This window comes from Amblyraja radiata, chromosome 7 (genome assembly GCF_010909765.2).
Source record: "Amblyraja radiata isolate CabotCenter1 chromosome 7, sAmbRad1.1.pri, whole genome shotgun sequence".
In the NCBI taxonomy this organism is placed as follows: Eukaryota; Metazoa; Chordata; class Chondrichthyes; order Rajiformes; family Rajidae; genus Amblyraja; species Amblyraja radiata.
In genome coordinates, this window is record NC_045962.1 from 21614404 (window position 1) to 21637451 (window position 23048).

At 42.1% G+C, this 23048-nt stretch overlaps 1 protein-coding gene across 3 annotated transcripts in view; it reads left to right on the top strand.

The window, feature by feature from the left end:
• Window positions 1-23048, top strand: part of pde1a (phosphodiesterase 1A) — a 414651-nt gene that overhangs the window by 376787 nt on the left and 14816 nt on the right. For 2 of the 3 annotated variants that reach the window (XM_033023816.1, XM_033023818.1), the window contains 3 exons: window positions 619-736; window positions 9580-9767; window positions 16216-16524. In XM_033023816.1, coding sequence (XP_032879707.1) covers window positions 619-736; window positions 9580-9767; window positions 16216-16524 — 615 coding nt within the window. The remainder of the gene's footprint in view (window positions 1-618; window positions 737-9579; window positions 9768-16215; window positions 16525-23048) is intronic. The other variant, XM_033023817.1, reaches the window with a different exon arrangement.

The following is a 23048-nucleotide window of genomic DNA, read 5'->3' on the forward strand; positions in this document are numbered from 1 at the left end:
TAATATAATTTATTTTAAAAAAATGAGTCTCTAATAGCAGAATCTGCATCATTTATTGGCTATAAACATTCTTAAAAATTTACAGTAGTCATGTGAATATAAAAATCATCATATTATCAATATGTCACAGAATTTCTCTGTTGTATTAAAGATGTTTAGAATGTAAGATATTTTGTTATCCAGAATGCAACAAAAAATGTTTCAAAAACCATCATTCCAATCTTTTAAGTAATTTGCCAGGAAATTATACATTATCCATATATCTAGGATAAATGTAAATAAATAGTAGGAATTACTGAGAACCAAGTGAGCTGAAACCAATTGTATGTTGTGTCCTTCAAGCTGTCATGACCATTCATTTTATTATGCAAAAATCATACTCTTCTGTGAAATCTCAATTGTTAGTACTCAAGCGAAATGTCAGTTTTAACAAAGTTTAACTTCCATATTTTTGACTACTTCGTACTATGAGGAAATTTGAAGGTCATTTTGTCCTTCTGCATCCAACTGTGACTCACGGCGTCGAAGAGCATACAAGGCTGTGTAAACTTCACTTTGTATTTGAGGAAATCTGTTTATCTAGCTCTGAGCTAATAGTGATTTTTTTGTCTCCACCAGGTTTTATTGATTTTATTGTGGAGCCAACCTTCTCTGTTCTGACAGATATAGCAGAAAAGATAATAACACCTCTTATAGAGGAAGCTTCTCAATCTGAGTCTGACTTTCAACGGCAGAGGTTCGTGTAACACTTTTTGAACAAGGATTTATTGCTACTGTTTGTGTTTTGATACGACAATATTTTAAATTAGGATGAAGGAATTTGAGCAACATCCTTTCTTTGCTCCATTTTAATTGGTGTAAATACCAACCATTTCTCTTTGATGTTGTTATTGCTCATTGCTATGCTCGAGGTCCCCCTCCCCCCCCCCCCCCCCCCCCCAAAAAAAATATATACCAAGGACAGAATTAAAAGCTGGAATAGTCCTGAACTTATTCCATTGAGATTGATAATAATTAGCTTACCAGTCATTAATCGTAATCACCTTCTATTCCTTCTGATGGGGCTTGTTGGGTAATAAATGGAACATCTCTTGACAGACAAAACAATCTGTTCTTTAGATGAAACCTAATGAGCATGTCAGGAGAACAGGAGAACACTAAGTGCTGCGGTAACTCAGTGCGTCAAGACATCTCTTCAGGTCTGAAGAAGGGTCCCGACCCGAAATGTCACCTATTCCTTTTCCACAGAGATGGTGCCTGCCCCGCTGAGTTACTCAAACATTTTGTGTCTATCTCTGGAGGACATAGATGGGTAACATTACGGGTCCCGACCCGAAGCGCCACCTATTCATGTTCTCCAGACATGCCGCTGGACCTCCTGAGTTACTCCAGCGCTTTGTGTCTTTTTGTGTAAACCAGCACCTGCAGTTCCTTGTTTCTACATAACAAGCTTGGCAGGTCTGTTCCAATACTCTGACCACACTAGTATGACAATGGTTAACGTTGGTGAGAGTTTCCAACCTCCATTACTTTGGGCATTGAGTGACTTTTGCCCAGAATTTGAAGAAACTGCTGAGGCCTCTGCACGTACCACTGACCAATGAAAAGCTTATGGAATTATCCCATTTGGTTTCCCCAGTGTGAATGTGGGGAAATAAACTGACCATTACCCCATTAATGTTCTTGTGTGATAGTAGGGGGGCTGGACAGGACAAGTTCCAGCTACTGAAAGCCATTCTAACAGCGTTGTCAGCAGTGTGAACGTGTTCAATGCTTTGAATGCAGAAACATATAAATGCAGATAAAATATATTAAAAGCTATCCAAGCTGTTCATTTTTTTTAAAGTAATAGCAGCACATTGATAGTTGCATCCTGGGAAAAAGGTTTGGACTGTCTACTCCATTTATGCCTCTCATAATTTTATATACTTGTATGAGATTTCCCTTAACCTCTGATATTCCCAAAGAAAACAATTCAAGTCTGTCCAAACTCGCCTTCTAGCTAATATCCTTGAATCCAAGCATCTTTCTGGTAAACCTTCTCTACACCCTTTCCAAAGGGAAGGCACAGTTGGGCAGCAGTAGAGTGGTTGCCATACCGCACCAGAGACCCATGTTCGATCCTGACAACGGGTGCTGAACGTACGGAGTTTGTACGGTCTCCCCGTGACCACGTGGGTTTCCTCCGGGTGCTCCAGGTTCCTCCTATACTGCATAGATGTACAGGTTTGTAGGTAAACTGGGTTCAGTAAAATTGTAAAATTGTCCCTCATGTGTAGGATCGTGTTAGTGTACTAACAGGTTGGGGTGGACGGTGGGCCGAAGGGCCTGTTTCCATGCTATATCTCTAACGTCTAAAATCTAAAGCCTCCTCATACTTCCTGAATGGGGCGATCAGACTGAAGCAAATTCTCTGAATGCAGCCTAACCAAAGTGATTTCGGCTTTACGACTCTCTTGCCTCACTGTGCAGAGGCTGGATGAAACATTCTATGGGCAATTTCACAGAATCATATCACATGCACATTATCACAGGTCATTGAAACATTGCACATAATAAACTGAACAGGCAGGCAAGAATATCAACAGGACATTTTAAAATGCCAAATGTAAATATAAGTTTCAACAACTGCTGACAGTTATTTTCAGTTCTTGATGCTGATTTTTGTCGTGCATCGTGGCAAAAATTCCTCCTTATGCATTCATGATGATAATTGCTTCATGACTCTGCTGTGACTCACCAGCATCTCATTGAGTTGTTAGAGTGCCACACAGGTGTTGTTTTGATATTCATTTAACTCTGTGGAAAGGCTTGGGATTTAAAACACTTTGTGCATTACTAAATGAAAATTCATATTCCATTTTAAAGAACGTTGCAACTGCTGTGAACTATTGCCTTCCGATTATTGCTCGTGGCACTGCAATCATTGAAGGTGACAGCACAGCTAGTTTTGCATTACGTGTTTTGTTTCACAAATACAAGAAATAGCAGAAAGCTGAATAGATATACAATAGAATGGAAGGGGAAAGTTTAGTATTTCTATAATGCCTTTTAGAACAAGAATGTTATAAAGTGCTCCACTACTAATGTTTGCTTTGAAGAAGAGTCATGGCACGGTGGTGCAGCGGTAGAGTTGCTACCTTACAATGCCAGAGCCCCAGGTTCGAGCCTGACTATGGGTGCTTGGTTGTACGGAGTTTATATGTTCTCCCCGTGACCTGCGTGGATTTTCTCCGAGATCTTCGGTTTCCTTCCACACTCCAAAGACATGGCTTGGTATAAATGTAATATTTTTCCTGGTGTGTATAGGGTAGTGTTAATCTGCAGGGATCGTTGGTCGGTGTGGACTCGGTGGGCCGAAGGGCCTGTTTCCGTGCCGTATCTTTAAACTGAACTATGCTATTTCGTTTTGGTTTAGTTAAGCTTAGAGATATTGCTTAGAAACAGGCCCTTCAGGCCACTGAGCCCACGCCGACCATTGATCACTCATTAATACACAATAGGTGCAGGAGTAGGCTGTCACTGCTGAGGGGATATAGTGTGTTGCCCACCAGCCTAGTGCGGGGCCCAATTGGGAGCAATTGGTCTAATTGGCTTAAGGCTGGCCCTGCCCAAGCGGTCACATGGAGACCGTGCAAACCCCACATAGATAGCACCCAAGGTCAGGATCGAACCCGGAACTCTAACACCGTGAGGCAGCAGCTCTACTGCTGTGCCACTGTGCTGCTCTGAGTATCTTCAAGAAAGAGGAATGAGTTAAATGATGAATTAATCTGGTGTTGGATGTGAGAGAGGTTTTGGTCAGGATACCAGAAGAGCTCTTGTGCTTTATTTTTAATTTAATTAATTTTAATTAAATCTTCCCATGCCCCTATTTGAAGAAGAGCAATGAATGTGTGTGGGCAGTGCAGACGACAGTGTAGTCCTCCCTTAATACTGCACAGAAGAGTCAAACTAGATCGCATCTCATAATATGCAGGGGGAAAATATACCGGTTGAACGCCGTTTATCCGGCATCCTCAGTTCCAGAGCCTTTCTGGATTATCTGTTTTCCTGGACCAACAGAGGTCATGTAATAATGAAACGACAATACACCCCTGGCCCGCTAATGACACCCCTCCTGTATCTCCAAAGCACCATGGAGTGCCAGAAACTTAAATAAGATCATAAGGGATAGTAGAATTAGGCCATTCGGCCCATCAAGTCTACTCTGCCATTCAATCATGGCTGATCTATCTCTCCCTCCTAACCCCATTTTCCTGCCTTCTCCCCATTATCTCTGACACCCATACTAATTAAGAATCTATCTATCTCTGCCTTAAAAATATCCACTGATTTTAAGAACAAGAAAACAAATATAAAATGTAAACTGTGGGAATGGAATGACCTGCTGATTCACCCCATGCTCCCACTGTCTCCCCGGCCGTTTCCGACCCTACTCCCAACTCACAATGTTTATCAACGACTCTTCTTCACCGCACATCCCAGTGACACAGCCGTTGTTGCAGTTCACGTTGTAGCCCATGGGGACAGCGCTTTCATCGGGGTGCCCCACCTCCCCTCCTCCACCTCAATTTATTCCCCCCCTCCACCCAACCTGTTCAACCTGTAGAACCTATAACCCAGAATCATGACTCGTGTAATACATTCAAGCTGATGATAGATACAAACTGCTGGAGTAACTCAGCAGGACAGGCGGCATCTGGACAGAAGGAATGGGCGATGTTTCAGGTCGAGACCCTTCTTCAGATAACAATATAGTCGAGCTGATAGCTAAGTATAACGTTACACCTTACCATTTATTACTTCATATTATTTTTCTCACTTTCCATTTATTCCTCTGACTAACCTTTTGCAAGACACCAGGGGAAAACTGCAGTATCCTTTAGTACGATTCTCTGCATAAATCTCTGACTGGCACCATAGGGGGGGACAGATTCCCCATTGATCTATGAGGAGGACTCTGCCAGACTGCCATGGGGCCACTGTCGTTTTCATCTTCCAGCGACTCAGTAATTCTAACAACCTACTGAAGGACGATGCTGAAAGGTTGTGAAATGCTGGAGCTGCTTTGAACACTGATAGTTAAAACCACAATGGCAGCAGTTTGCATTTCACAGCAGTCAGTTGAGCTTCCTCTGTGACACTCAGACCTTGAGTGGAGGACTCACATGCCACAGAGCAGTTGAAAAGCTGGCTGTTAGACACAATGACGCGGGCATTGTAATTGTTTTCGCAGTTTTGCTGGTCTTGGTACTTGCCCCTGCTGCAAATAATCACAAGAGCACAACTCCAAAGCAATCATTCAGTCAATCAACTTTGTCACATAAAGTGCATTCCAGAAACCCATCTTACAAAAGGACATTTCTTCATGTCACTTTTGATTCTTTAGTCAATCACCTTCTTTCTTTGCCCACTATTTCTTCATGCCTGTACCAATGAGAGCTGTTTCTCCCCAACAGCTTTCTCTGCACCCCTCATGATTTTAAGTACCTTTATCAAGCTTCCTTGCACACTCCAGTGTTCTGAAAACAATGCAGCTACTTTAGAGATACAACAAGGTAACAGGTCCTTCGGCCCACCGATTCCATGCTGGCCATCAATCTGTTCACCCTGGTTCTATGATATCCCACGTTCTCATCACCCTTTACATACTAGATTGATGATTAACATTTTTTTTTTTTAATCCATTTGAAAATAAGGCTGTAATGTTACAAAATGTGGAAAAAGTGAAGGGGTCTGATTACTTTCTGAATGCACTATATATATACACATACATATATATATATACACACACACACACACATATATATATATATATATATATATATATACACACACACACACACACACACACACACACATACACACACACACACACACACACACACACACACACACACACACACATATATATATATATACACACATATACAAAGTTATAAAAGTTTTCAGGCTCCAACACCATCTTCCCAATGGCAGATGAAATTTAATACTAATAAATGTGAAGTCATTCACTTTGGGGAAAAAAATGATAGGGCAAGTTATTTTCTAAATGAGGAGGAGCTGCGTTGTAATGCAACGCAAAGGGATCTAGGGGTATTAGTACATGAATCACTAAAAGTCAGTATGCAGGTGCAGCAAGCAATCAGGAAGGCCAATGGAGTTTTGGCCTTTATTGCTAGGGGGATTGAGTATAAAAACACGGAGGTCTTGCTGCAGCTGTACACGGTATTAGTGAGACCACATTTGGAATACTGTGTACAGTTCTGGGGTCCATACTTAAGAAAGGATGTACTAGCACTGGAGGCAGTGCAGCGAAGGTTTACAAGATTAATTCCTGCAATGAGGGGATTGACATATGAGGAAAGGTTAAGTAAGCTGGGACTCTACTCTTTGGAGTTTAGAAGAATGAGAGGCGATCTCATTGAAACGTATAAGATCGTGAGGGGCCTTGATCGGGTGGATGCACCGAGGATGTTCCCAATGATCGGGGAGGCTAGAACTAGGGGACATAGTTGCAGAGTGAGGGGGGGCTCTTTTAAAACTGAGATGAGGAAGAACTTCTTCACCCAGAGGGTGGTTAGTTTGTGGAATTCACTGCCCCAGGGAGCAGTGGAAGCAGAAACGTTAAATATATTTAAGTCAAAAATAGATGGTTTTTTAGCTGCCAAGGGGATAAGGGGCTACGGGGAGAGGGCAGGGATATGGACCTAGGTATGGTTAGTATAGTAGACCTGAGTGATCTCCTGGACAAGTGTCGATCGCCTGGATTGGGGTCGGAGAGGAATTTCCCGGATTTTTTTCCCGAATTGGACCTGGGTTTTTATTCGTTTTTTTGCCTCCCCCAGGAGATCACGCGGTTCTTGGGGTGGAGAGGGGTGATAGCGGTATAAAGGGGAGGGTAGTGTCTTGTGTTCTGTGTCTTGTGTCTACTGTTTGTGGGTAAGTGTGTCTGTTTAGTGTTCAGCCATGAGTGAATGGCGGTGCGGGCTCGACGGACCTGGTGGTCTACTCTCGCACCTACTTTCTATGATTCTATGATTCCCGATGGCAGGAGTGAAATGAGAGTGTGGCCAGGGTGGTGTGGGTCTCTGATGATGCTGGCTGCTACTGTAGATCCCTTTGATGGTGGGGAGGTCAGTACCCGTGAAGGACTGGGTTGTGTTCATCACTTTTTGTAATCTTCGTTGTTCCTGGGCATTCGGTTGTGGAACCAAATCAGTCAATATGCTCTCTACTGTGCACCTGCAGAAGTCCAAGAGATTATTTATCGACATACCAAATGTCCTCCATCTTGTAAGGAAGTAGAGGTGTCGATGGCCTTTCTTTATGATTGCATCAATGTGCTGGGTCCAGGACAGATCTTCAGAGGCATACACACCCAGGATCTATAAGTACTGGATGTAATTGAGGAGTAACAATGTGCCTAATGGTATCATTCTTTCTTGATCGAGATAACCATGGAAGGTTAAAATGTAAAATGTTATCACTGAGATTTTTAACTTTGCATAGCATTTTGAGGGGTTTTCTGTAATTTATGATGTAGCACCATCTAGTGTTACACTGTGGAGTTTTCTGGATAATAATGATGCAGTATTTCTAACCTTGATGTTACAATTATTTTGCAGCTTTCAACAATGAATTTTAGAATAGCCCGATACATGTGTTTTTTTTCCTGGTTTAGCTGCCTGGGATTGTAATGTCAGATATGAAAGTTACCCCATATTTCCTCAGAGTTGTCCAAATGCACATTATGAAAGGTTGGTCGAGCCTCATGTTTCCAATCTTGCACAGGACACAGGGAAGAAGAGTGATTCAGCCTTAGATGGGCCAAGACAGAAGCAGACAGACTCTCAGGAGATTTCAGAAGCAGATGGGAAACGGAGCACAATAGAGTTGGCAGATGGAGAGGAAGGGATCGCTGGGATAGTCAGGATGCACTAAGACCAGATGGGGTATAATGCACAGCGATGACAAAGGTCAGAGCTTGGCAGATCACAGGAGCAGAGCCATGTCATGCCAGGGAGACCAGAGAAAGAGCTGGCAGATTAGAGTTAACTCATGACTTAGTCAACAGTCACAGAGACGGAGCTGAGCAAAGAGATCACAGCACTCTCTGCTCTGTACTCTCTGATCACCATTTCAATCGTCTTTGTGAGTCCAGATGTTGAGTGAAAGGCTGAGATGTTTAACTGTCCCTGGATGGCCTGTACAGAGAAGCATGACCCAGAAGTAAAGGGTTGGCTGCTGGGTAGTCAGCTCTCCGGGGAGCTGCTCACTGTGTTCCATTATCCCTGACCACCCCGACCATTCCCCACCCACACTCCACAACCTCCTGGCTTTAAGTCCCACTGGCTCGAAATGTGAGGATATTTTGTCCCTGGTTCAAGCTGCCACTTCCCATCTGTTCCAATGAAAGTTTGTTGATCTGACACATTAAATTTATCTTTCTCGTTCTCCATCGATTCTGCCAGAAATATTGAATATCCTCAGCATTTTCTATTTCAGATCTCCAGCATCCGCAGTTTTGTTTTGAAACTTAAAACAAAAACTTTAAAAAAAAACTTTTGAGGTCAAGGCCTTGTCTCATGTTTAGCTTTAAAATTCCTAAAATTTAGGCTAGACTTTAAGAAGTCACTCCTAGCCACGTTGTCATCTATAACATTTAGAAAGATGTAGATCAGATTACATAGGTATATCCCTTGTGTAGAAAGGAACTGCAGGTGCTGGTATATACTGAAGATAGACACAAAGTGCTGGAGTAACTCAGAGGGTCAGGCAGCATCATTGAGAAAAAGGATTGGTGACGTTTCAGGTCGGGATGCTTCTTCAGACTGAAAGTAGAAGAGGGGGAACTGGAGGTGGGAAAAGGTCAGAACAAAGCAGAGCTGACAACAGATGACCAAGGAAGGATGGAGCCTGTAATGGCCCATTGTTGGTTGGGTAAGAGGTGATAACGAAGGGATACAAGGATGCGAACAGTGGAACCAGTAGGATCATTAGGGTGGGGGAGGGGGGAGGGAAGGAATTACGGGGTTACCTGAAATTCGAGAAATCAATGTCGAAACCGTTGGGTCATTACAGAAGCTAATTGTATACTCAACCCACTTTTAACGTTGTGGATAGAAGGAACTGCAGATGCTGGTTTACAAAATAGGACACTAGGTGCTGGAATAACTCAGCAGGTCAGGGAGCATGGATGGATAGATGATGTTTTGGGTTGGGACCCTTCGTCTGACATTCTCTAGAGAGGCTACCTGTCCTTGCTGAATTATTCCAGCAGTTTTTCCCCACTTTTAATATTCCCTATTTTAGTACGGGTCACCTGATTAGTATGGGTGTCAGAGGTTATGGGGAGAAGGCAGGAGAATGGGGTTAGGAGGGAGACGTAGATCAGCCACAATTGAATGGCGGTGTAGACTTGATGGGCCGAATGGCCTAATTCTGCTCCTATTACTTATGACCGTATGACCTTATTTTAGACTACTTTGTACACCCTTGTTAAATAATTACCTAAGGTTTAAACATTTTCTTTGTCTGGACAATTAACATGAATATCTTATTGTTTTGTTAAAGTCTTGCCAATATTGGAGTAGGAACCACTCCAGACTCAACCCGAAGGCACAGCGTAAGGAGCGTTGCATCAGATGGAGGCTGTTCCACAGAGTATTCGGTATCTACCGTGGACATCAAATGCTTTAAGTTGAACTGGATGGACATAATTCAGCAAAATAAAGAAAAATGGAAAGAGCTGGCAATTCAAGGTGCGTGGAGCTCATTGTTGACTCTAACTGTGCCGTCAATACAAACATAAATCTTTTAAGGTTTCTGGTTATTACTCCAGCGATAGATTCTTATGAACATCCAGAACTTAAGGTATCTATCCCACTTTAATCTGTGAAGTTATCAGTGTTAACTGAGTAAAAGACAAGGGTTTGAAAGAGTTTGAAAATTATAATAAGTAGCTGACTGGTGAGTAGCTAGTGAGATTTCCATTGTCTAATTTCTGACATATATGTTACGAGCCATGAAGGTAAGGAAAGATAAGGGCAAGGCCATGCAAGCAGATTTTAGAGCGCCAGTGATTAAAAAGTTAGTCCTTGAACATAGTAATTTTGGGATTGCTAGACCTCAGCGTCCTGTGTTACTGGGGAAGGTTTAACTTAGTTTGGCAGGGGGGTGGGAACCATGGAAGGAGTCTTATCTAACTCCAAGATATCAGTGGTAACCCTAATTGAGCTGTAGGGGAATCAGCATTTTAACCTGGAAGCAAGGAACTGCAGATGCTGGTTCACCGAGAAAAGCATACAAAGTGCTGGAGTAACTCAGCAGGTCACATGGCATCCCGGGAGAACATGGGTAGGTGACGTTTCGGGTTGGGACCCTTCTTCAGACTGATTGATTCTTCGGACAGAAAGGTACCAACCCGAAATGTCATCTATCATATTCTCCACAATTGCTGCCTGATCTGCCGCGTTACTCCAGCACTTCATGTCTTTTTTTCAGCATTTTTTCTTCCCTGATTTTCTTTTTCATTTAAGGTAAATTGAGCAGCGTGCAAAACAAACTGATGATTTGTTATTGTCTGTTGTTCAGTTCTGGACATGACTGCTTCCATCTGCATTAAGTCAATGGCTCTAACATAAATATCACCTCCATTGTCATTAGCTAACATTAAATGGCAAATAGCAAATGTATAGCCGCCTTTGTCTGTACCGTATAGTGCTATGCAAACTTCGTCTTCTTGTGTATGGCGTGCACAGCCTAAAGTTGTAGGACACGCCAGGTTGATTGCATTCGTTGAAACAGGGCAGACCACGCGAAGGTTGCAATCTTCCACCCCGCTATGCAAACAACCTACATATACTTGTACATAAATAGATATAATTAAATTATTCTACAAGCAAATAAATACAGTTTCTCCTGTATGAAAGTAACTGCAGACCATCTAGATTGGAGAATGTAATAGTTTGTTAATGATTACAAACACAACACAGAATGGAGATGTGCTTGGATGCAAAGTGCAAACAGACGTGGTGTTTTGGGTGAAGCATGCTCTGAAAGCGCCACAATAAAATTTAATTTTTGTGGAATTTGAATTTAATGCTTCAGTGGACCTTGACATGCTGGTTGATTGTAATTTCCTTGATCCTGGTCACCAGACAGAGATTAGTTTTACTAATGAACCATCAAGACCATTGCTTAATTTTCCAGGAAGAGCACGTCATAAGCTTTGATGATGTGATGATGTCAGTAAGTTTAATCTTCAACTAGTTGATGCTAAATCTCTCACAGTAAGTGACTGTATGTGACTGGTACACAGGATGGGATCAGGCTTAACTACTGAGTTGCCAGGCAATTATCTAACTGCGGGAGACCTGGACCATTTTGCTCTCTGGGCTTTATTAATACTCTCCAGAAGTAGCTCTTCACGAATGCATAGAATCTTAACCAGTCTTGAAAAATAGTACATTTTATTTCCCTGAAGATAGACTCAAAATGCTGGAGTAACTCAGCGGGACAGGCAGCATCTCTGGAGAGAAGGAATGGGTGACGTTTCGGGTCGAGACCCTTCTTCAGACTGACACTAAATCCTTGGAATCCTTGTTTCTCCTAAATCCATGGAATAGTTTAACACTAATTTTTGATACCTTTTCTGTTCCCCTGTGTTTAATTGTGAAAAGCACTTGTCCTTTGCCCAGTAGGGAATTGAAGGGACATTTTCAGTGTGCATTATGCTTCAGCCTGGTTCAACTTGCACCTCACACACTCATCTCTAGAGTTTAGACAAAATGAGACTGGAGCAGCAACATAGCAGCACAGTTGGTCGCATGGATAGATTTTATTTCTATTGCATGACTCGAGTAAAAATAACTTTTACCACAAAATTTCCAACTTTTATGCCATTCACTGGATGTTTTCTTATTCTGAAATCAAGAAATATTTTGAAATTAATTACCAAATATGTCGTAACAAAATTTCAAGAAACATCAACTAGAGATTTATGTTTAAATGTTAATGGTCCTGAATATTTTAACACAATCTCCTGGCTTTTACATTCTATGCCCCAGTGAATAAAGAAAAACACCCTCTATGTCTTTTAAACCACCTTATTGATCAGTTCTACAACCTTTAAGGATCTGCGGGCATACATTCCAAGATTTCCCTGTTTCTCCTCATTAATCAATATTCAAGTCAAGAGTGTTTTATTGTCATATGTCCCAGATAGAACAATGAAAGAGGGAAATAAAAGGGAAATATGGGACGGGGATGGGAGATGAGCATATGGCGGAGGGGGAAGGAGCAGGATGTCTCGGGTGGTGGGAGATGATGGAAGAAATGTGTGCATAAAAATCATGCTTGGCTCAAAATGATAGAAAGGGGCATAGGGTGAAAGGGACATTCTGCATCTACATGCTACAGGATTATCACAAATGTGCCATTCAATTAGAGCAACACAGTGGCACAGTTGATAGGGCTGCTGCCTCACAGCACTAGAGATCCAGGTTCAATCCTGACCTCAGGTGCTGTCTATGTGGCATTTACATGTTCTCCCTGTAACCGTGTAGGTGATCTAATAGAGGTGTACAAAATCATGAGAGGAATCGATCAGGTAGGCACACAGTCATTTGCCCAATATAGGAGAATCAAGAACCAGAGGACATAGGTTTAAGGTGGGGGGGGGAAGATTTAATAGGAACCTGAGGGGTAACTTTTTCACACAGAGGGTGGCGGGTGTATTGGAACGAGCTACTGGAAGAGGTAGTTGAGGCAGGTAGTATCGCAATGTTTAAGAAACATTTGGACAGGTACATGGATATGACAGTTTTAGAGGGATATGGGCCAAATGGAGGCAGGTGGGACTAGATGGGACATGTTCGTCGGTGTGGACAAGTTGGGCCGAAGGGCCTGTTTCCGCACTGTATGACTGCGACTCTATGATTCTATACGTATTTGCTGTTGACAATTGAGCCATGAGATGGAAAAATGTCTGTTTCCCTACCACTGACATTCTTTGACTAGATAAACGCTATGTTTCCAAAACATAAACAGGCAAAAGCTCTTGTGAATTGAATCACATTCCCGGTTTTCTGATATGGAGCTGGGTAACTATTTTTAATTCAAAAAAACACACACGCAGAAAAATTTGAGGGCTAAAAATTTGGTCGTCGGCCAAAGGCTTGAAATTTTCACCCAGAACAGGAGATACACAAGAGAGTGCGTGGCATTATCTGGATACTCATGGCATGGCGTAAGCTGGGAGACAAACAGGAGATGTGTAACAATAAGCATCATTGGTCCTCTACTTCCTTAGAAGGCTAATGGGCCTGTCCCACTTAGGCGACTTTTTAGGCGACTGCAGGAGACTATGCAGTCGCCACATGGTCGCCACATGTTTGCGGGTGGTTGCCGGGGAGTCGCCCTCATGGTCGTGAGGAGTTCCCGCATTCTGGGAACTAGTTGCGGTCTCATTATGGTCACCGCTAATTTTTCAACATGTTGAAAAATTAGCGGCGACTAGAATGCAGCCGCCGTGGAGAGTAGCGAAAATTCCCGTGCCGTAGGTGGGTCACCAGGAGGTCCTAGTGGATTTCTAGGAGGGCAAAGGTTCTCATTGGCTCATTGGGAAAAAAAACGTAAGCAGTAGTTTTCAGACCAAGGATAACCAACCGGTAATGTTTAAATGTCCGCCGAGCTTCACAGCTGTGTATCTCTGGCTTCGTAAAAGTTGTCTCCATTGCTACTCCCTCCTTCTCCCCCCTTCTCCCCCCTTCTGCCTCACCCCCCTCTCTCCCCCCCCTCTTTTAAAGAACTTACCATACACTGTGCTTTACCCGTCTTAATTCCAGCGCCAACCTTCCTGTTCATCGTGGTATCACCTTGGCTTTGCACCGTGTGAATTCACTTAGACAGCGCTCGCCCCGCTTGTACTGTCCCCCGCCTGCATTACGGGGTGGTGAAGGAAATGATGTGTGTGTGTGTTCCACTCTGACAGTCGCTGTTCCAGTTGCTGGTTTTTCAGGTGACTGCCGGCAACTTGACAGTCACCGGCAGTCGCCTGAAAAATCGCCTAAGTGGGGCAGGCCCATTAGGAAGTTTGGCATTTCCCCTACAACTCTCGCCAACCTCTACAGATGCATCATAGAAAGCATTTTATCAGGAGGCATCACAGCTTGGTTTGGGAGCAGCTCTATCCAAGACTGTAAGAAATTGCAGTGAATTGTGGATACAGCCCAGACCATCGCACAAACCAACCTCCCTTCTATTGACGCTATTTATACCTCATGCAGCCTCGGCAAGGCCAGCAGCATAATCAAGGACGAGTCGCACCCTGGAAACTCTGCTTCCCTCTCCCATCAGGCAAAATGTATAGACGTGTGGAAACGCTGACCATCAGATTCAGGGACAGTTTCTTCCCAGCTGTATCAGGCAACTGAATCGTCCTACCACAACCAGAGAGCAATGCTGAACTAATATCTACCTCTTTGATAACCCTTGGACTATCTCTGATCGGACGTTGCTGGTTTTACCTTGCACTAAATAGCAATGTTACAAAATTTTGAGATTTTAAAAATCAAGTCTGCAATTTATCCCATCAGATAAAGCATAAAAATAAGTTTAATTTGACACCTAATTCACTTTCATATCTCAAGTATTTAAAAAGTTATGGCCATTTTCATGCTCGGAAATTAGCATCTTGTTCCCTATTGATTGTCTATGGACATAACAAAAAAGCTGTGATCGTGGACAGTCAAAAGCCCATAACCTTCTTAAAAATTAAGAGAACTGAATGAAATTTTCAGTTATCATAGATTGAACCATTCTGAAACAAATATAAAATAATCTTACTTGGATGACCTGAAATTAAAGCATATAATTAGTTAGTTACCCAATTGTAGCTAATTTCAAACTTCAATTACTAGATCTAAACATCTATCCATTTCTTAATAAATGATTAACATTTTTAAATAGCCTAAGTGTCCAAATAATATTCACAAATAATTCACAATAAAACATGATTTTTAAATCTCATTTACATTAATTTATAGGCCAAATGGAAGGAATTTAGTGTTCAATTGCTGTAAATTAAAGTCCATTTAAATCAGCTTTCTAGGGGGATCCTGTGAATGCGCTGGTTTAGAACGTTCACATTGCGGTAGATTTGTGCCCTCAAATGCCCAGAAAAATACTGTGGGATATAATGGGCCCAAAATTAGCTACTCGCAACATTAAACTTTGTATAAAGGGATCTTAAGAAGCCCTTTTTAATGTAAAAATAAACAGCCTACCTTCTATTGTCCCCTGTATGAGATCCGGCCGTTTGCCGGCCATCGGGGGTTTAGAGGTTAATTTTTAAACTGCTATAACAATTTGATAAAGCCCTTAAAACTAATAATAGCTCAAGCGACGGAATCTTCCAGCGAATTTTCGTTAATAATTAACTAGGCTGAACATCCTCGATTTGAACAGCCTAGAGAAAATCGCGTTTTAAACCCGCCCCCCTCTAAACGGCGCCAAAATCGTGCACACGGGCTGGGACAGATTTTCAGCGACGCTTCAGGTACGCTTTGCAACATACCTACACTAAACGTTATTCCCTCATCATGTATCTATACACTGTAAATGGATTGATTGTAATCATGCATTGTCTTTTTGCTGACTGGTCAGCACACAACAAAAAACAAAAAGGTTGTCATGTACCTCTGTACACATGACAATAAACTAAACTGAAAAACAACATATCTCAGCGAGAAGGTTGGGCCAGGAGGAGCATTCCAAATGTTGTTTATAGTAATTAAAATTAAAAAAGAGGTAATATGTTTAGGTTCACTGTAGTTCCTGTGGTTAGACTCAAGTAGGCCCAGAAGAATGAGAGGGGCTATATGCAGTGAATGCTCTAGATCCAGGTTCGATCCTGACTTCGGGTGCTGTCTGTGTGGAGTTTATATGTTCTCCCTGTGACCGCTCCAGTTTCTTCTCACACTCCAAAGACATGCAGGTTTGTAGGTTAATTGCTTCCTGGCAGTTGTCCCTAGTGTGTCGATTAGAGCTATTGTACCAAGAAGACTGCTGGTCGGTGTGGACTCGATGGGCAAAAGGACCTGTTTCCATGCTATATCTCTAAACTAAATTAAACTAAAGATCAATGTTTATTTTCTTAATCGTCATCATAGATATTCTCTTTTTCTTTCCTTAATTTTTTTTTGCAAGATACAGAAGAAAAAACAAGGGAGACTACAGAACAAAATAAGAATGATGACCAACACCAGAACAATGATGACAGCACTGAGAATCTAATAGCAGCAGATGATAAAATAAATATGGGATGTGACAAAGAGATCCTGGAAAGGCATAGTTCTCCATCCAAGTCACTTGTCAACCAGGCTTGCCAGCTCTCAACAGCTTCCAGCAACCCTATTCTGCAAATACATCTCCATACCACCAGCTGTGATTCAGCAAACTGGGACCATGATGCTAATGTAGCAGAGACTGTGATTCAACATGGACCACCATGGAATGGTAACTCCATTCACTGATTAGGTAGTAATACTTTAGGAAAGTGCATCAGTTATTATTTAGAGTAAAGTAGAAAACAACTGCTTTTCCAATCAGGGTGATCAATGTCTTCTGACCGCTTTCTGATGGCCTGAGTCAGACGTGTGGTCAGACCTCAAGGAATAATTTGATGCTTACACATTTAATGGAATTTGCTATGTGAATTTCTGCATATGGAATCGTTACCAGTTCTCAGAAGTGACAGAATATGAATGATGTTTGTGTTCCTGTGTTACTCAGTAGGTCAATATAGAAAGCAAATATTAAAGTACATTTCTGAGAAGGCATGTAATAACGTTGATATGATATTTGCTAGTTATGTGTAAGACTGTGCCAAATAGTGTGATATGCAGTTGCCCACAGAATGGAAAATGCTGTTGTGTAATTTAGTGTCAAACAATACTTTCCACAATTTGGTGTGCTACATTTGTGTTCGCTTTCAAAGTCGGGCATTCACAAAGGATGAACTTTAGTTTAGTTTAGCTTAGAGATACAGAGCGGAAACAGGCCCCTCAGCCCACCGATTCCGTGCCCACCAGCGATCCCCGCACACTAACACTATCCTACACACACTAGGGAAATTTACATTCATACCAAGCCAATTAACCTACAATCCTGTACATCTTTGGAGTGTGGGCGGAAACCAGAGATCCCGGAGAAAACCCACGCAGGTCACGGAGAAAACGTACAAACTCCGTACAAACAGCACCCATAGTCAGGATAGAACCCGGGTCCCTGGCACTGTAATGTTACCGCTGCACCACCGTGCCACCCTAATGAATGGTACATTTATGCTTTCCGTTTGCAAGATTCATCTTTACGGCCTTTCCTTGATATCCCAACTGCACGGTCATTCTAATGCATCCCACATTCTTCCAATCAACTGCTGTTTTCTTCCTTGACCATTTTCATCTGGTGTGACTGCAGGTAGATAGGGTGGTCAAAAAGGCTTTTGGCACTTTCATCAGTCAGAGTATTGAGTATAGAAGTTGGGAGATCATGTAGCAGTTATAAAAGGTGTTGGTGAGGCCGCATTTAGAATATTGTGTTCAATTCTGGGCACCAAGTTATAGGAAAGATGTTGTCAAGATGGAAAAGGTGCAGAGAAGATTCACGAGAATGTTGCCAGAACTCAAGGGCCTGAGCTATAGGGAGAGGTTGAGCAGGTTAGTACTCTATTCCTTGGAGAACAGGAGGATGAGAACAATCTTATAGAGGTGTACAAAATCATGAGAGGAATAGATTGGGTAGATGCACAGAGTCTCTTGTGCAGAAAAGAGGAATTGAGAACCAGAGGACATAGGTTTAGGGTGAGGGGGGAAAGATTTAATAGGAATCTGATGGGTAACTTTCTCACACAGAGGGTGGTGGGTGTATGGAACGAGCTGCTGGAGCAGGAAGTTGAGGCAGGTAGTATTATAACATATAAATATTTGGACTGGTGCATGGATAGGACAGGTTTAGAGGTATATGGGCCAAACACAGGCAGATGTGACTAGTGTAGATGAGGCATGTTGGTCGGTTAGGACAAGTTGGGCCGAAGGGCCTGTTTCTACACTGTATCACCCTATCACTCGTGAGTTTCTTTAATCAGTGCCATTCCCATTTGTTGTCTAATCCTTTTGAGTCATAAGAGTTTGCCCAACTAGAATGGAGAGACAGTTTTTGAGAAATTAGTATGTGTGTGAGCTTGAAATTTGCCTGGAGATTTAGAAATGGGACCTGGGTTATATTAAGTCATGGCTCCCATTTAAATCCAGCTGCCTAACTTCACAATGGTTCAGGCCAGATGCAGAGAGTCAGAGTCTGAACACTCGCAACAGGTTGAGGTTACCAGTGGTGTCCCATCATTAGAGAAAGGAGACGAGGAGATATTTTTCTTTAGTCGGAGGGTGGTGAATCTATGGAATTTATTGTCACAGACAGCTGTGGGGACCAAAATTTGAAGGTGGAAATTGACAGATTCTTGATTAGTAAGAGTATCCATGGTTATGGGGAGAAGCAAGACAATGAGGTTTAGAGGGAAAGATAGGTCAGCCATGATTGAATGGTGGTGTGGACTCAATGAGCCGAATGGCCTCATACTGCTCCTATAACATGAGTATATGTCTTCCTGATGATGCAAAGCTGTGTGGCAGTGTGCCTTGCGAGGAAGGTGCAGAGAGGCATCGGGAGCATTGGTCAGGCTAGGTATATGGGAGATAGCATGATAGATGCATTACAGTGTGGGACAATTGTCCATTTTGGTGTGTAGTAAAACTCTGATGATCCTGCATCATCAGAACTTCAGTGGTGCATGACTAGCAAGTCTTTTGGGCTAGCATAGAATAATAGAACATGTACAGGCCCTATGCCCCACCATGCCTTTGCAAACCATGGTGCCAATCTAAACTAATCCCATCTGCCAACATGTGGTCTGTATTCCCTCCATTCCCTGCCTGTTTTTCTTTCTATTTCAGTGCCTCCTAAACATCCCTATTGTATCTGCTTCCACAACTTTCCCTGGCTGTAGGTTTCAGGCATCCATCACTCTCCAATGTAACATCTTTAAACTTTTCTCCTCACCTGTAGACCTATCACTCTAATGTTTGACTGTTCTATCCAGGGATAAAGCAACAGGCGGGATCCTGGAGGACTGGAGAGTAGCTAATGTTGTTATTTTATTTAAGAGGAGAAGTAAAGGGAATCCAGGGAATTATAGGCTGATGATCCTCATGTCAATGGTATGGAAGCTATTGGAGAGAATTCTTTAGGATAGGATTTGCCCCCATTTGGAAGAGATTGGGGTTTATTAGGGACAGTCAGTATGGCTTTCTACGTGGTAGGTCGGGGCTTACTAACTTGATCGCTTTTTTTGAGGAGCTGACGAAGATGGTGAATGAGAGGTAGGTCACTGGATGTTGTTTGCATGAGACATCATCAGACATTGGCTAAAGTTCCCCGTGGTAGGCTGATCCAGAAGATTTGGGAACACGGGATTATCAGTTACTTGGTCATATTGATTTAGATATGGCTTAATGTTGGAAGACAGGGTTGTGGTGGAAGGACAATATTCAGGCTGGAGGTGCATAGGAGGTGCATGGTCAGTAGAGTTCCACAGGGATTTGTGCTGAGACAGCGGTTTGCGATATATATATAAATGACTTGGAAATAAACATAGACAGGTTGGTTAGTAAGTTTACAGATGACACCAAGATTGCTGGAGTCGTGGACTGTGAGGAAGGCTGTCAAACTGTGTAGCAGGATATTATTCAGCTAAAAAATGGTAGATGGAGTTTAATCTGAGCAAGTGTGAGGGATTGCATTTGAAGAGGTCAAATGTAAGGGAAAATGTACAATTTGTCATATGACCCTTAACAGCATTGATCTACAGAGAGATCTTGGGGTCCAAGTCCATAATGGCCCTGTCCCACTGCACAAGTTCATTCAAGTGCTCTCCCGAGTTAAAAAAAAAATCAAACTCGTGGTAGGCACGTAGAATGAACATAGCGGGTACGTCGGAGCTCGGGGACGTCTCTTAGCGGCTCGTAACGCTAACGGCAGGTATTCGGGAAACATGTTGAAAAATGTCCACGAGAGCCCCGAGTGCCGACGAGCGGCCATTACTGTATCAGTTTGAATCAGGGCAAACTCGGGAGAACTCTTTGAATGAACTCATACAGTGGGACAGGGCTTTAAGACTATTTGTAGCAACATAAGTAGACAGACTGATAAAGAAGGCATTTGATATGCTTGCTTTCATAGGTCAGGGATTGAGTATAAGAGTCAAGAGGTCTTGATGCAGATTTATAGGACTTTGGTTAGGCTGTATTTGGTGTCTTAAAGACAGTTCTGGCTGCTCCATTACCAGAAGGGTGCAGAAGAGGTTTGCCAGAATGATGACTGTATTATAGGGTATTAGCTACAGGGAGAGGTTAAACAGACTTGGATTATTTTCTCTGGACCGCCAGAGGTTTACGGGGAAACCTGATTGTATATAAAATTATGAGAGGCATAGATAGGATAGAAAGACCCAGGGTGGACAAAAATCAAATACAAGAGGGCAGAGCTCTAAGATGAGAGTGGGGAAATTTATTGGAGCTGTGCGGGGGAAGTTTTTTACACAGAGGGTGGTGATGCCTGGAATGTACTGCTGGGGGTGGTGGTTGAGGCAATTACGATAGTGGCACTTAAAAGACTTGTGGATAGGAATATGAATATCCAGGGAATGGTATTATATGGATTATGTGCAGGCAGATAAGAGTTTATTTTGGCATAAGTTCAGCACGGACATTGTGGGCCGAAGGCCATGTTTTTGTGCTGTACTGTTCTATGTTCTAGAATGGCAATCATCATTACAAAGCGAATTTGAATCTAGGAGTTAAAATAACTTGGCTCTTGGTATCTAGACATCCTACTTTACAAACAAATTTCTCTACAGTGGTAATTACTCTACTCTGGATTCAGGATCAAATTCAAAGCCTTCTGACAGCCTTACAATACAAGTGAGCTGTTTTCTCATCTATTTCCCAGCTTTTAAAAAACATATTTGCAATCTACCAATGTGAAAGAATCTGGCAGAGGTGATGCTTGGCATTAACGTTGTTGCTTTCCTCTCTAGTTCGTTCTGTCCTTGAAGATACACTTGTTCTGGTGATATTCCTCTCAGGAGCTTCCTTGCATTCCTTGCATCCCTTCAAATGCTAGTTAAGATTTTCAATGGATTTTAATATAATTTTTACAGCAAAAATATTAAATCAACCATTACAGTAATAAGTCTAAGGTGAAGAACCAATATGTAATTAAACAAGAATTCCTGGGATTCTTCCTCGTATATGAAGGTATTCCAAAAATGAATTGAAATAGCATGTTTCAGCAACATTATAATTTGTGCTTACGATTAGACTGCAGGATTGCAGATGGATCGAAGTTGAGGTGCCAAACTGGAGTGTGTTGAATAAACCTGTACTTATAAATGCCAATGCTGATAATTTACATATAGATTGTTTAAAAGCCATAATGTTCAGTATTAGTTACAGGGTTCCAAATATCTGACAGTTACTGAAACAGCACGGCATTCCAGCTTAAATATGATTCTAACACCAATTGCATCTTCCCCCCTCACCCCCTTTCTGTGTGACCCCCATGTCCACTCTTCCATCAACTTCCACAATTCCCCATTTAATGACACACTCACATTCAACACATATTCATCCATCCATCCATCTATTTCAACTACAGGATGCAACACATCCATTCACACCCACCATATAGGGATTCAAACAAGCATTCCAGGTCAAGCAGCAATTCTCTTGCACTTCTTGCAATCTTGCCTATTGCATTCAGCGTTCAAAATGTAGTCTGATCTATTTTGGGGAAAGGCAAATACAGATTAGATGCTGCCTCTAGGGTCCACCTATACTCCGCAAGGGCGTTCTTGAATGTCCTTTCACATGCCAAATGTAATTCTCAATCCCACTTCCATTCCCACCTGTCTTTCTGCAGCCTCCTCCTTTGCCTAACATTAGATTCAGAATGAAGAAGGGTCCCAACCTGAAACATCATCTGTCCATTCTTTCCACATCTGTAAAGTGTCCCTAGTGTATAGGATAGAACTAGTCCACGGTTGATCGTTAGTCAGCGTGGACTCAGTGGGCTAATGGGCCTGTTTCCACACTATATCTATATCTAAAACTAAAACTAAAGTTCTTAGACGTTTATAAGATTTTTTTAAGTGTTTTTTTTTTAAGTTTTGAAATGTCTTCGCATCTTTCTAGCATATTAAAGTTTAACCACACCAGCACTGGCCACATCAGCAGATAATATGCAAAATGTTTACATTCTAGATATCTGAAATAAACACAGAAAATTCCGGAAAAACTCATCTGTGAAGACAGAAGCAGAATTAATGTTTCCCCAAAATCTTTCATCAGGCCATCAACCTGAAATGTTAATTCTATTTCTCTCCCTCCAGATGCAGCTTTAAACCTGTTGAATGTTTCCAGCATTTTCTGGTTTACGTTATTGAAACTGAGAAGCACAGCTAAATGTGCCTCATTAATGATGTGTCAATGGCTGATCTGGTCTTGCCCATTATTCCACTTTCCTGTCTGTTCGCATAAACTCTGACTCTTCTTTAGACTGCAAGTCTGTCTGTCTTGGCTTTACTTTAGACTTTTAGACTTTAGAGATACATTGTGGAAACAGGCTCTCCGGCCCATGAGTCTGCGCTGACCAGCGATCAGCCCTGTACACTAGCACTATCCTACACACTAGGAACAATTTTTAATTTTTTACCAAAGCCAAATAACCTACAAACCTTGAATAGATTAAATGAATGTCTCCATATTTCCAACTTGATTCGATACCCCATTTCAAATGTATGACTTCAACGAACAACAGTACAGCACAGAAACAGCCCCTCCGGCTCATGATGTCCATGCCTAACATGACACCAATTCCACACATCTCCTTTAAACTTTTCCCCTCTCACCTTGAAGCCATGCTAA